The 15,597-nt window shown below is 43.5% G+C and overlaps 1 protein-coding gene across 1 annotated transcript in view; it reads left to right on the forward strand.

Annotated features, from left to right (window-relative positions):
* Positions 1 to 15,597, forward strand: part of MYCBP2 (MYC binding protein 2) — a 145,303-nt gene that overhangs the window by 67,519 nt on the left and 62,187 nt on the right. The window contains 13 exon segments of the mRNA XM_029287366.1: positions 1,112 to 1,290; positions 2,523 to 2,665; positions 4,289 to 4,389; positions 5,462 to 5,680; positions 6,958 to 7,183; positions 7,750 to 7,868; positions 9,086 to 9,173; positions 9,547 to 9,596; positions 10,145 to 10,317; positions 11,111 to 11,255; positions 12,511 to 12,723; positions 14,430 to 14,485; positions 15,306 to 15,421. Coding sequence (XP_029143199.1) covers positions 1,112 to 1,290; positions 2,523 to 2,665; positions 4,289 to 4,389; positions 5,462 to 5,680; positions 6,958 to 7,183; positions 7,750 to 7,868; positions 9,086 to 9,173; positions 9,547 to 9,596; positions 10,145 to 10,317; positions 11,111 to 11,255; positions 12,511 to 12,723; positions 14,430 to 14,485; positions 15,306 to 15,421 — 1,828 coding nt within the window.

Raw genomic sequence — 15,597 nt, forward strand, 5'->3', positions numbered from 1 at the left:
GTCTCCATTTATAATTATCTGAGCAGTCTGTTTTTGATATATCGCCTTTATAGCTGTTTTAAATTGATCTCCAAAGTTCATATAATCCAACACTTTATTTAAAAACTGCCATTCCAATTTGTCAAAGGCCTTCTCCGCATCAAGAAAGATAAAGGCCGAAGGTATTTGATTATTCTTATCCAAATATTCCAATAAATTTACAATTTGCCTGATATTGTTCCTCATGTATCTCCCAGATATGAAACCAGTTTGATCATCATGTATATAATGTTGCAGTATCTGCATCATACTCAAAATATTTCCGAATACTCCCGGCAGTCCCCGCCTTGCCTCCACCCTTATCCACTTTCCCTCTCTTTCCTCCCCCTAACCCCACAACCTCTCCTCTTTCCTCCTACCACTCTACATCCCTTTCGCCTTCTAACCACCACATCGAGTGCAATTTGGGGAACCTGCCGGGAATATCCTCTTATTATTACAATTCCATTATATACTTATAGTTATTTACTACATCAATTTATAATTTCCCCTTAAACCCCTCCCCTCCCCGACTTCCCAGAACTAAAACAGGATTCAACTCCTCATAAAGCAATCAGTTTAAAAAAAAACTTTAACTCAAATAATTAAAAAACAAAAATTAAACTCCATTTTAACTCAAAACTCAAAACAAAATTATCCGTCTTCCCCAAATCAAAACATCTAAAAAAGTAAAGCCTACCATTTCTCTTATAATCATTCAAATATCTTAATCCCAGTAAACACAGATTTTAAATTCTTTAAAATAATATAGTTGCATACATATATAACAATCATCTAATATCTTATTTTTCTTATTTAAATCCTTTAAAATAATACAATTATATTTATATAGATCCTTAATCATCCTAAGTTCGACTTTCTTGCTTTTTCTTTGACGCCGTTTCGCTTCTTCAAAAGGTCTTCAAAGGAAAAACAAGAAAGTCCAGTTGCCTCGTGAAAAAAAAACACCTTTGGGACAATTATGACTTTGGTGACTGAGAATCTCCACAGACAAATGCTATCTTTAAAATTCTGCTGTGTTAAAATAAATGAAAAAAGTTTACCTTGGTTCACTCTGGCATGATGTTTGAAGGAGAACGTTAAGTACGCTGTCCGTCTGAGAAATTACGGGAGCCGCACAGCAAACGGAGACGGAGGCATGACCACTGTCCAGTGTCCGGATGGCGTGACCTTCACTTTCAGCACTTGCAGTTTGAGCAGCAACGGCACCAATCAGACCCGGGGTCAAATTCCACAGATCCTTTATTATAGGTACCCATGACAAATGAGTTTTATTGGGTGTTATCTTTAAACACAACCGAGATGAATGTGCTTCAATGAATGCGGTGTTGTGCGGGTGATTTCTAGGAAAATGTATGTAATTTATTTATTGGATTTTGAAGCCACCTGACTCTAAAACGGCTATGGGCAGCATTTAAAAGAATGCATAATAAGTGCACCCCTGTGACACTTTGAAGCAAAAAAAACTTGCAAACAGGAAGATACATCAGCATTTGTATTAAATATGAGCCAGCAGTGTGCTGCAGCTGCCAAAAAAGCCAACGCAGTGCTAGGCTGCATTAACAGAGGGATAGAATCAAGATCACGTGAAGTGTTAATACCACTTTACAATGCCTTGGTAAGGCCACACTTGGAATACTGCATCCAGTTTTGGTCACCACGATGTAAAAAAGATGTTAAGACTCTAGAAAGAGTACAGAGAAGAGCAACAAAGATGATCAGGGGACTGGAGGCTAAAACATATAAGGAATGGTTGCTGGAATTGGGTATGTCTAGTTTAACGAAGAGAAGGGCGAGGGGGGACATGATAGCAGTGTTCCAATATCTCAGGGGTTGCCACAAAGAAGAGGGAGTCAAGCTATTTTCCAAAGCGCCTGAAGGCAGGACAAGAAGCAACGGATGGAAACTACCGTAATCAAGGAGAGAAGCAACCTAGAACTAAGGAGAAACTTCCTGACAGTTAGAACAATTAACCAGTGGAACAACCTGCCTCCAGAAGCGATGAATGCTCCAACACTGGAAGTTTTTAAGAAGAGACTGGACAGCCATTTGTCCAAAATGGTATAGAGTTTCCTGCCTGAGCAGGGGGTTGGACTAGATGACCTCCAAGGTCCCTTCCAACTTTATTATTATATTCTTTTGCCCTGCCTGCGCCTCAGTGGCCTGGAGGTGAAGACGTTCGCCTCTCACTCGTGAGGTTGAGCATTCAATCCTAGGCATGACAAATTTTCTCTATCAGGGTGTAAAGAAAAAAAAAATCTGCTGTGAACTCTGTGTAGGTGTCAGGAAGGGCATCCGGCCAGTAAATACTCAGCTCCATTCAGTCACCCCATTCACCACCCCAAAGAAAGGTCGTTAAAAGAAAAAAAATTTTTTGCGCTGCCTAAACAATGTTCTGAGAAGGGTTGTGTGTCCACACCTGAGCCTACTATGGTACACTTTGTTTTTAAGTCTTCTCTGACTGACTTTTTTCCATTTTCCAGAAGCGAGTATGATGGAGATTTGCAATCACAGCTCTTGAATAAGGCCAATGAAGAAGATAAGAATTGTAGCCGAGCACTTTCTGTTGTGAGCGCAGTGGTTCGAGCGGCTAAAGATCTCTTACACAGGGCTCTTGCTGTAGATGGTAAGAAGATGTTCTAAATTCTCTTAAGAACCTCGGAATGAATTTGTTCAGTCTCCCAACATCCAGGCAGCAAAGAAATTGAGCAGCAATAACAGGAGGCACTTCCCTGGCCTTCCTTTGGAGTGGAAGGGTTAGAGCTTCTTGCTTCGACGTTTTCCATGTGGCGATCTAGAAAATAATAGAAGTTTAGCTTTGTCATCACCAGTGATCAGTTAATGATGTCTGAAATAGGGAAATAAGAGGCATGGAGTTGCCGTGATTCCGTGCCAGCCTGTGTTCCCAACAGCTGAGTCCGGGGAATCTGAGGAGGAGGTGGAGGAGGCATTTGGAGGGCCATCAGGGTCAGAGGGAGGCTCTGATGAATTACAAGACTCACGGTCTGATGAAGAGCCTGGCCCCTCCAGTCGTGTTACCGATGAAGCTCAGCTGTGTGGGGAGAATGAGTCAGACTTGGAGGATTCACACCTGATGGACATGATTGATGCTCGTAGACGCCGGCAATTAGCGAGAGCAGATCAGCAGCAGTCAATACGACAACTCCAGGGGAGGAGCAGAAGGCACTGAGAGGCAACGCCTTGGGACTGCTGTATAAAAAGGGAAGGTGTGGGCGGTGCTGGTTGCTGAAGGCAACCGTTGCAAAGTACTTCATGGGATCATGTTCTGTTAGTATTGCCGGTGACTACTTCTCTGTTTCGCATTGTGTTTCGTGTGGACAATTTCCTCCATTTGGATTGTGTTTGGCTGCTTTTGTTTCTGGACTATTTGGCAGGTTTGTTACCCATATTAAAAGGGGTTTGTTTTCTTTTGAGTCTCCAGCCTATTTTCTCAACAGGGGTTTTGTCCTTGTGCCTTTAACAAGGACGGCCGTAGGCTGGGATAGAACAGGAGTGTACATTTTGTCTTAAGGTGTAGAAAAAGGGGACAGGTGGAAATAACCAGAGTTGTAAGTGTCTATGGAGATTCTCAGTCATCCAGGCCATGGTTGTTCCAAGGGTGCTTTTTCAAAAGGCAACTGGACTTTGTTTTTCCTTTGAAGATGTTTCGCTTCTCATCTAAGAAGCTTTTTCAGTCCAGTTCAGAACTAAACTTCAGAACTGAAGAAGCTTCTTGGATGAGAAGTGAACTGTCTTCAAGGAAAAACAAAGGAAGTCCAGTGGCCTTTTGAAAAAGCACCTTCGGGACAGCCAGAATTGTAAGGACTGGACTGCCCTAACATCCAGACTGCAGCTGTTGCTTGAGTGAGGTATGGTGGTGGATTCAGTGGAGAACGGCAGTGAAAGAGAAGCCAGATAGTCTTTGTATTCATGAAGCTCCAATAAAGGAGAATATTTGTAGCTCAGGGCTGAAATGAGGGGGGGTTCTTGATGCTCTCTGAGCTTGGTTGTTTTCTTGCAGACGTTTCATTACCCAAACTAGGTAACATCATCAGTTCTAGTGTATCATCAGTGTATTATCAGGGATAATGAAACGTCTGCAAGAAAACAACCAAGCTCAGAGAGCACCAAGGACCCCTCATTATTAAAGCTGAAGGTGAAGTTTCAATGACACAGTGCAGGGTCTTAACTATTTCAGTGAGTGCCTTCATAAACAGTCTTAATGCTTGAACCATCTTTTCATTTGTAGCCGAGGACATCCCTGAGCTGCTGAGTTCGTCCAGCCTCTTTTCTATGCTCCTTCCTCTGATGATAGCCCACATAGAACCTGTTGCAGCAGCCATTCCCAAGGTGCGTTCAAACAACTCACAGGAGTTTTAAAGACCATAAGAATGAACCTAGACATGATATCCTGTTTACTCTGCAGACATCTGGTTTTCAGATTCTTATGTTCCAGGAGGACGGATTGAAATTGCTCGTCTGTCTTAAAATTCAAGAATATCTGTCATGATTTTTTAATCCCTTCACAAGTCCTTGCCTTTATATTACGATTATACTTGAAAGCTTCCAAGATACAATTCAAGTGGTGCTTCTGTTTGGGGGCTGCAAACTTGGGAGTTACAAACTACAAGCTTTTTAGATGGATCGTTAGGCTTTCACTATCAAGAATCAGGACTGAGTATTTCCATGTTTCAGCACAAAGTCCCAGATTCAGCCTCCTTGAGAACCTATTTTCTGTGTCCAGGACTCAAATCTACGATCTGTAATAATAACAACTATGATCTACATTTATAATCTAGGAATCTATAATAATAATCAGGAAAAGACATTGGATCTTTCAAAATATGTTGGTGTTGGTGCCATCTGACTTAAAAAAATATGCTTTTCTTATTTACATTGAGGCCCTAAGTAGGTTGAGCTAAATGGGAATACTAAACTGATATCTTTCAAAGAAGGGCACCAGCATTTTTTATTTATTTTTTATTTATTTATAGCAATAGCATTTAGACCAGGGGTCTTCAAACTTGGCCCTTTTATGACTTGTGGACTTCAACTCCCAAATTCCTCATACTGCCCCATAGTGCTTTACAGCACTCTGAAGGTGGGTTTATAATGTCAGCATTATTTGCATGTTGCCCCAACAACCTTGGTCCTCATTTTACTGATCTCGGAAAGATGGAAGGCTGAATAAACCTTGAGCACTGTCAGAATCGAATTCCAAGCTGTTGGCAGAGTTTGCCTGCAATACTGCATTCTAGCCACCGCACCACCAGGGCGCTAGCTATTTATGGCTGCTTGTCTGATAAACCTAGGTGGAAAAGAAAAGAAACTATCCTTGGTATAAAGGAGCATCCCACTTCCTGCCATGAGGACATAACTTTGGTCAGCTCCCATGCTCCATCCATCATTTGTCATCCCATAGGTTGCCGTGGAGGTTTTTGGCCTGGTTCAGCAGCTGCTTCCATCCGTCGCGGTGCTGAACCAGAAGTACACCCCTCTGGCCTTCAACCCCAATCAGTCCACCGACAGCACTACCGGCAACCAGCCTGAGCAAGGCCTGTCTGCATCTACGACATCTAATCACTATGCCGTCATTGAGAGCGAACATCCGTACAAGCCGGCATGCATCACCCACTATAAGGTGAGCCTCCCGTAATCCCCATCATTGGGCCATTGGGTGGTTTCCTGGTCTTTTAATTTGCTGGATAAGTCAGGTGATGGAGCCCTGGAGCAGTTAGGGAAAATGGTTGACGGCAAGAATGCTACCAGCATCACTCAGTACACCAAGCGAGGGAAATGTAGGTTTGCGTGAGGAATCTTGGTTTGAATGCACGCACCGTCCAGCCAGCCACATGTCATTTATGGTAAAGACTCCATTGTCTGAAAGACTCTGCTCCTGTGGCTCAGGAGAGGTGGAGACCATTGGACACATACTCCTTCAGTGTTCCTTCTATAAAGCTATTAGGAAAAACCATATCCTCCCCATAATTGAGAAAAGTATTTATCTCGGAAAGTATTTATCTCCAGTGGCTGCTTAAGGACGAGCAGGCAGTGATCACGGCGCAGGTGGCTAGATTCTGCGCAGCAGCACTGGGGATTCACCAGAAACATAAATAAACATTTTATATCTTCTTAATAATCTTTTATAATCAATTTTATTACGTCTTTTTATCCAGCATTAGACCACAGCTGTGGTGGCGAACCTATGGCACGCGTACCACAGGTGGCACGCAGAGCCCTCTCTGTGGGCACACGCACCGTCGGCCCAGTCCTAGGCCCTCAGCTGGGTTTTATAAAACCTTTTTGCTTTAGGCCTCTGCTGTCATGTGCAAAAAAAAAAAGGTTCAATCAATCAATTTCAACTTCTCGCGGGAAAAAAAAAGGTCTCGCGGAGTTGGAATTGATTGATTGAACTTTTTAGTCCCATCCAGTCTGCCGTTACCACCGCAGCCACGCAACAGGCCACGCCCAACGGGCCACGCCCAACGGGCCACGCCCACCCAACGGGCCACACCCATCCAATGGGCCATGCCCACCCTATTGGCCACACCCACCCAATGGGCTACGCCCACCCGGCACCCGACGATACATAAGTGGGTTTTGGGTTGCTGTTTGGGCACTCGGTCTCTAAAAGGTTCGCCATCACTGTTCTATGTCATGAGATTAAAATAGGCAAAGACATATCTTTATATTACTCATCCAGATATTTTAAATTAGAGCCGGGCCAGACCAGGGCGGTCAACATAACTGATGGGTTAATGGGCATAAAAATGGAGGACTCTGATTTTCTTCCCAACTTCTATCTGGCAGTCTGTCTGCATGACTTTCAGATTCAATGTCTCCATAAAGTCCAACAGTTATTTATTGGGGCCTGGATTCTTAGCAGAAAAGGCTCTTTGACCTTCCCTATTTTTTTAGGTGACTTTTCCCGAATGTGTCAGGTGGATCACGATAGAGTTTGATGGCCAGTGTGGAACGGCTCAGTCGGAGGATGTTCTTCGTTTGCTCATCCCTGCCCGAGTCCTCCAGTTTTCAGGCTTTGGACCCAAGCAGGCCTCCGTCCACGAAAACCTTAACTCGTGGATAGAACTGAAGAAGTTCTCTGGCTCGGCAGGCTGGCCCACAATGGTGGTGGTGCTACCAGGTAATTCTCATTTTTAAATGGGTGGTTAGAACGGTTGGACAAAAAAAAAAAATTCACTTCGACCAATCCGAGAAGGTTCATTTTGATTGTAGCCAGATGAAAAGAACAACTTTATTAATGTGAAGTTTTAGTGTATTGTGTGTTGGGTGGTATTAAATTATTTTGTTCCCTTTTTTTTATTTGAATATTTTAAAACTAGGTCTTACAAATCAGCTTCTGTGAATGGCTCAGTAGTCAAGAAATTTAAAACTTCATACTGGTGACCTACAAATGAATTTTGCAAAAAAAAAAAAAATAGGCAAAGATTCACCCTGAATTTTGGGGTTAGTCAGTCTGTTTTCACGATCAAATAGCATGGAGTGATCAGGAAACTACTTGGTTCCCACAAATAAACAGTGCAAACTGTTTATTGAGACAGAGTGTTGTGTCTCCCTGTGCCTGGAAAGAGATGGGATGTGTGCAGGATTTACGACTGTGAGCTTAGTTCCGAGTATTAATCACAAACTCATTTCCATTCGGTTGTAGCTCGGTTTTATTTTGTTGCTAACTATGCTGTTTCCCTCTAGGCAACGAAGCCCTCTTCTCACTGGAAACCGCATCAGACTACGTAAAGGATGAAAAGGCTTCTTTTTATGGCTTCAAGTGTTTTGCCATAGGCTATGAGTTTAGTCCTGGATCTGATGAAGTAAGTACTGAGATCTTTAGAAAATGGGCAGGTGGGAAAAAGACTTCTGGAGCTCCAACAGAGCCGACGGAGGCTGCTTTAGTAACTTGGCACCGCATCGCGTGAAAATGCTAGCTAAATGGGGAGCCTTTTGGGGCCCTGACCCAGAAGAGGCTGAGGACAAACCAACTAGACCAAGGGTGTCAAACTCAATTTCATTGAGGGCCGCATCAGCATTGCGGTTGCCCTCGGGGCCGGGTGGGTGTGGCTTACTGGGTGGGTGTGGCCAGCTCTACATCATTTGCGTCAAGGGTCCTGTGAGGGCCTGGGCAGGAATGGGATAGATCTGAGGGTCTCTGGCAGAAGGGGGTGGGACCGGGGCAAGTGCCAAGGGATGGTCCACTGGAGGAGCCTCACTGTTTCTCTCAGGCCATGCAGGGGGGAGGGCTTATGGAGCTAAGACTGAATGCGTTTCAGCATAGATGGCCACCACAAAATTGTACATTGGCTCCCGGCCGGCCAGGGCCAAGGCAGGGGGGCCGTTCCCTCACTGTTTCCAGGATGGCTTCGCGGGCCACATGAAACCACTTCGTTGGCCGCGTCCGGCCCCCGGGCCTTGTGTTTGACCTGTCTGAACTAGACCGTCCTCTGTGTGAGTTTCGTGTCCCAAAAGTGCTTTTTCAGAAGACAACTGGACTTTCTTGTTTTTCTTTGAAAACATATCGCTTCTCATCCCAGAAGCTTCTTCAGCTCTGACTGGATGGCGGGGAATGGAAATATTTATATTTATATTTATTTATTTATATTCCTTGCAGACAGCTGGTCATTTTCATTCTCTTAGAGTAGTGCAAATGGGTGTGGAGCCTTCTTGGCTGCAGGATGTTTTCTGCCCTGTGTCCCTTCACTGTTGAAGACAGGCCCAGGCTGTTGGGGATGAGTACAATTGCATTACTGAGGTGACTCTGAGGTAAACTTCCAAAAGGCTTCAACGCTCTCTAAAAGAAGGCAAATGACCAGCTGTCTGCAAGGAGTATAAATCCTTCCATTCCTTACCATCCAGTCAGAGCTGAAGAAGCTTCTTGGATGAGAAGCGAAACGTCTTCCAAAGAAAAACAAAGTCCAGTTGCTTCCTGAAGAAGCACCTTTGGGACAACCATGACCTGGATGACTGAGAATCTCTTACAGGCTTTCATGTGGACCTAAACAGAGTTTTTCCTGTCTCTTTTATTTATTTCCAGGGTATCGTTCAGCTTGAGAAAGAGCTGGCCAATCTAGGAGGTGCCTGTGCTGCAGCTCTAATGAAAAAAGACCTGGCCCTTCCTATTGGTAGGTGTTCTGTTAAGGACAGGCTTGGGAGGTGTGTGTGTGGGGGGGAAAGGTTGGCACAGATTAAACACGTGTGCTTGGGGAGTAGTAAGGCTAGAGCTGGCCCAGGATATTAATGGAGCCCAGTGTCCCTAAAGTTGCTTTGTGGGTGAGGAGATTTTTGCAAGGACCTTGACTTGCTTCTTTTAATTGATCATGATTCATTGGGTTCATCTTGGTTTGCTGCCCAGAGTTCCGTCAGTGAGATGAGCAACCATATAAATTGGTCAATAAATAAAATTCTAATTTATCATACCGGGTGGCTTAGGGAAAGGATCTGTCTCCTTTCAGAATCTATCCTGATTGTGTGTCCTTATTTCCTATTTGTGAACAGGCAATGAACTGGAGGAAGATCTTGAGATCCTAGAAGAGGCGGCCCTGCAGGTAGCTCAGATTCGCCCTCCCCTTTGAGTTGTGGGAGTTCTCGAGTCTGCTCCTCTTGCCAGACACCGTCCACACAAACAATTGCGTGTTCCTTTCAGACTCAGCTTTTTGTATTTTTCCGTTAGGCACACAAAAGAGAAATTCTGTGGGTGCTCTGAAGTTATTATTAACCCTATCAGGGTTTATAAGTGTGGTTGCATGAAGGGTGCAGCGTCTCCTTTTGGAAAGACCTCAAGGAGATGCCCCTTCTGCGACCTTCAGATCCGTTTGGAGACCCTTCCCAAGGCTTTTCCCGAGAAACCACTAAGAGATGTAAGCTGCCTCCCCATTAACAGTTGATTTTAAAATTAGGCTAGAAGTAAAGTCAGTACAGTATGTTTCGTAAGCATGCATCCCTCCCAATAAATTGTAACAGCTCGGTTTCTTGGAAGTAAACTAAGTGAATATTATAAATAGTTTTTATTTATTGTTGAAGGTAACCTGGTTTGAAAAAGGCAGGGGTTGAATGCTGCTATACGTATGTAACATTGGTTTTCCATCTCCGCCAGGTTTGCAAATCTCACTCGGGCATCCTGGGCAAAGGGCTAGCCTTGTCTCACTCCCCGACTATCCTGGAGGCGCTTGAAGGAAATCTGCCCTTGCAAGTTCAAAGCAACGAGCAGTCCTTTCTAGAGGACTTTATCTCCTGCGTGCCAGGGTCCAGTGGTGGGAGACTTGCCAGGTACTGCAAGAGCTCGGTTTCATTCACAGCCACTCTGTTAAGAGGCCTTTTATGTTTAATTAAGGTGAACGTTCTGGAACCCAAGAGGGGTGTGTCTCTTTTCCAATCTCAGAATAACAGAATTGGAAGGGATCTTGAAGGTCTTCTAGTCCAACCCTGGCAGGAAATCCTATACCAGGGGTAGACAACCTGGGCTCTTTTATGACTCGTGGACTTCAACTCCCAGAATTCCTGAGCCAGCATGGTCCACGAGATATAAAAGAGTCAAGGTTGTCTACTCCGGTCCTATACCATTGCAGACAAATGGTTGTCCAATCTCTTTTTTTAAAAAAACTTCCAGTGTTGGAGCATCCACAACTTCTGGAGGCAGGTTGTTCCACTGATTAATTGTTCTAACTGTCAGGAAATGTCTCCTGATTTCTAGGTTGCTTCTCTCAATTAGTTTCCATCCATTGCTTTTTGCCCTGCCTTCAGGTGCTTTGGTGAATACTTTGACCCTCTCTTCTTTGTGGCAACCCTTTTAGTAGATTAATAGGTACCAGTTTGATGGGAAGGTAACGGCGTTCCATGCTCCTTTGGTGCATAGCCGTGCTGGCCATGTACCATAGAAGCATCTTCAGACAGCGCTGGTTCAATGGCCTTGAAACGGCGATGAGCACCACCCCCTTTAGTTGGCAACAACTAGCCGAGTAAAATCCACAGGGACTCCCTTTAATGTGTCATTGTGATCTTCCTCTGTGGAGTCCGCGGAGACAAGAATTTTGAAAGGAGTGCTAAATGGTCTTCTCCTTAGGTGGCTGCAACCAGACTCTTATGCGGATCCCCAGAAAACATCCTTGATCCTTAACAAAGACGACATTCGTTGTGGCTGGCCGACGATTGTCACCGTGCAAACGAAAGACCAATACGGCGAAGTGGTTCACGTGCCTAACATGAAGGTAGTTGGCTTTTGAACAACAAAGGGACTTTCCAGCCTAAAGTCCTGTCGAGAATGCAGCTGGCAACTCTCTCCTGCGCCGAAATGGTTTAATGGGATTACATCTACAATTTTGTAAAACACTTGCTGGCTTCAGACTGGTCTCCGTGTTTTAGAATTTGAGGTGTTGCTGGGATTTAGAAGCAATTAATATTCCAGCTACACGATTCACAGCTGACTGTGGGATAAGCCATCTAGGGGTTATCTACATCAGAGGTCCCCAACCTTTGGGGCACCAGGGACCGGTTCCATGGAGAGTGTGTGGTTTTATGTGCTGCCTGCATCCCACGGATGGGGCTTTGCTTGTTTGTGCAGACCAGTTGCTGGCATGCCACGGCCCGGTACTGGTCCATGGCCCAGGGATTGGGGATCCCTGGTCTAACAGAATGACAGATAGGAAATAAAGAGGGCTAAATCAGAGAAGGTAACATGGTAGGAGAACCAAGATTTTAGCTTCTTATTGTCTCCTCCATTTTTAACACACTGGAGTTTTCTTTCAACTTCACAGCCATAACTGGCTGAAGACCAAATCTGCAGGTCTTCCCTTGAGAAAGAAATGGGCCATTTCTCATTGACGTGATCAAGGTCTCTCCCCTTTCCTTTCTCCACTCAAAGATGTCCTGTCCATGTAGAACAGAGGTCCCCAACCTTTTGGGCACCAGGGACCGTTTCCGTGGAGAGAGGTTTTTCTGCAGACTGGAGGGTGCGTGGTTTTGTGTGCTGCCTGCATCTCGCAGATGGGGCTTTGCTTGTTTGTGCGGACCGGTTGCTGGCATGCCATGGCCCGGTGCTGGTCCACGGACCGGGGGTTGGGGACCCCTGATCTAGATTGTTTAAGCAGCTCAGGATTTGTGGCTTGCTTATGGAAAATCTCCATTGCCTATGCTTCTTTAAATATGCAAAAATGATTTAAGCCCCCCATGGATTGCATATGGCATGGGGTTCATGTTTTTGAGAGATTTTCTGCATTCACTTTCCTGCCATTGGCTTTTCTTCCTGACATGATATCTTAGTAAGTTGAAGCTGTGAGAACTCTGACTCGACAAAGGCTTTAGCCTTGCTGCGGAGAACAATCACATTTGTGAAGGTTTTAGAGTGATTTGAAAAGGTAGTTTGAAGGCCAGAACGTATTTGTACAATCACTTGCCTGTGTTTTAGAATCAGTCGCTTCGTTTTATGGCTGCCGCCATCTCTCTTTTCTTTATGACATTTTCCAGGTGGAAGTCAAAGCCATCCCAGTTTCCCAGAAGAAAACTTCTCTGCAGCAGGAGCAGGCTAAGAAGACACAGCGGACCCCCGGCAGTCCTGCGGGGGCCGCTGCTCCTGGGCCGGAACTGACCTTCGGGGGACTTCCTTCCCCCAAGCTGGAAGCGTCCTACGAGCCTATGATTGTCAAAGAAGCACGCTACATTTCTATAACCATGATGAAGGTGAGTGGCTCTCTTTAGATCCCAACGATTTGAAATAGAGAGAGGGGGAATTCGAGAGGGGTACAGGCAGTTCTCGGCTTACCACCCCAATTGAGCCCCACGTTTGCGTTGCTAAGTAAGACAGAGGTGAAGTGAGTTTTTCCCCATTTTACGGCCTTTCTTGCCACAGATGTTAAATGAACCGCTGCAGTTATTTAGTGAGTTACTATATATGGTTAAGTGGATCTGGCTTCCCCATTGATTTTGCTTGTCAGAAGGTCCCAAAAGGGGATCACATGACACTGTCATAAATATGAAGCTATTGCCAAGCGTCTGAATTTTGATCACGTGACCATGGGAATGTTGCAATGGTTGTAAGTGAAAAACAGTCACAAGTCACTTTTGTCTGTGCCATTGTAACTTTGGTCAGTGTACTTACTATCTACCTACCTACCTACTTACCTATCTATCTAATCTCTCATCCATCCATCCATCCATCCATCCATCCATCCATCTATCTATCTAATCTCTGTTTCTATCTTCTATCTAATATCTGTCTGTCTGTCTGTCTATCTATCTATCTATCTATCTATCTATCTATCTATCTATCTATCTATCTATCTATCTATCTAATATCTGTCTGTCTGTCTACTTATATCTATCATCCATCTAATCTCTCTCTCCTCTCTCTATGTATATCTCTATCTATCTATCTATCTATCTATCTATCTATCTATCTATCTATCTATCTATCTATCTATCTATCTATCTATCTATCCATCTTCCTATATCTATCATCCATCTAATCTCTCTCTCCTCTATGTATATCTATATCTATCTGTCTATCTATCTATCTATCTATCTATCTATCTATCTATCTATCTATCTATCTATCTATCTATCTATCTATCTATCTATCTAATCTCTGTTTCTATCTTCTATCTAATATCTGTCTGTCTGTCTGTCTGTCTGTCTGTCTGTCTGTCTGTCTGTCTGTCTGTCTGTCTGTCTATCTATCTATCTATCTATCTATCTATCTATCTATCTATCTATCTATCTATCTATCTAATCTCTCCTCTCTATATATCTAATATCTCTCTCTCTCTCTCTCTCTCTCTCTCTCTCTCTCTCTCTCTCTCTCTCTCTCTCTCTCTCTCTCTTTTCTCTCTCTCTCTCTCTCTCTCTCTCTCTCTCTCTCTCTCTCTCTCTCTCTCTCTCTCTCTCTCTCTCTCTCTCTCTCTCTCTCTGGATTGGTTGGTGCCTTTTTATTTTCTCTTCTTTTCTCACATTATCTTTTTTCTTTGCCCTCCCCCTTTTTCTAGTTTTCCATTACTTTTTTAATTTCTTTCTGTATTTTATATTTTGATAAGCCAATACAAAAATATTTAAAATAAAAACCAGCATGGATTTAAAATTATGCTGCTGTCTTACTAGTCCTTTTTGAGCAAGTGAATGTAGAACTGAATTATTCTCTACTGCTTTCCATGTCCTTTAATTTAAGCAGTTTCTTGAGACTCTTCAGTGGTTGATAAGGGGTACGAGAAAGCCTTGCCATCTCACAAACAGATCAGTACAAATGTACAGGCTATATACAGGCAGCAATCTCCCTATGGGAGGAGAGCAAGTTCAGATTGCCTTGTGGGGTGAAACCAGTTTGGAGGAGGTCTGGCTGTTATTCCAAGTTACTAACACAACAGTAGAAGTTTGACACGCTGTTTGCTTTCTAGGTATATGAAAATTATTCCTTTGAGGAGTTACGTTTTGCTTCACCAACACCTAAGAGGTAACAGTTTTGTATGATATTTAAACCTAAAGAAAGTTGAGCCTTTTCCATTATCCAGTTATCAGAATTGTTTTCATCTTATACATTATTCCTATGAGAGGATGTTAGTAACAGTTCTGCCTAAAAGATCTCCAGGCAACAGTTCTAGGGAAAGATGAATGAATGAATGAATGAATGAATGAATGAATGAATGAATGAATGAATGAATGAATGAATGAATGAACAAACTCAAGCAAGCAGGCAAGCAAGCAAAGAAGAGAAGAAAAAGAGATAAGCCATAGCTGCCCTTAAATGTATGGGAAATATATATGAAGGTGCTCAGTCACTGGATTTCTCTGTATATTAATTGTTATGTTTGTGAGATTGTTTGCAGTGATTATAGCTCAATGGCTTATGTGGTGCCTTACGTTGAGCAAGGATGCATCTGTTGGACTACTTTACCTCTACTCCTACAGATTAGCAGCCATCAGCTTTCCCCATTGTGTGTAGATGCCATTTCCCAGATTTCCCCCAGCTAACAAAACTGGCTGAGAATGTTTGGAAGAAAGTACACACCTGGAGGATATCCAGATGTGAGAAGGCACAAAGAAAGATGGAAGCAAAGTTGAGATACACAAAATGATACACAAAATGTTTGGATAATGTTTACAAGTGAAATGCTAAGGATAAGGAAAGTTGTGTTTAATTGCTGTGATTTTTCATTCTGGAAATAATGAAATTGTGTTGGATTTTTTAAGCACGCACCGGACCTGAATTAGTGACGGTGAAATTATGGTGATGTGTTGTGATTCCCATATTTGTTTTTGGTTTTTTTTTCTAGACCAAGTGAAAACATGCTAATAAGAGTCAACAATGATGGAACTTACTGTGCTAACTGGACGCCAGGAGCCGTTGGTCTGTACACCATACATGTTACCATTGATGGCATTGAAATAGGTATATAAGAAATTTGTCTTCTTTATAGCATCCAAGGATTAGTCGGTTATAGCTGCATGCCAAAAGTTGGATAGAGAAACTCTGTTTTCATAAGCATGAGAGAGGGCCAGACTTTGGAGAAAGCTTAAGCCGAGTTTCTGTTCTTTCTGTCTCAAATAGAAGAGCAAACAGAATTG

The sequence above is a fragment of the Protobothrops mucrosquamatus genome, unplaced genomic scaffold, assembly GCF_001527695.2.
Source record: "Protobothrops mucrosquamatus isolate PMUCROS unplaced genomic scaffold, P.Mucros_1.0 scaffold2, whole genome shotgun sequence".
Taxonomy (NCBI): domain Eukaryota; kingdom Metazoa; phylum Chordata; class Lepidosauria; order Squamata; family Viperidae; genus Protobothrops; species Protobothrops mucrosquamatus.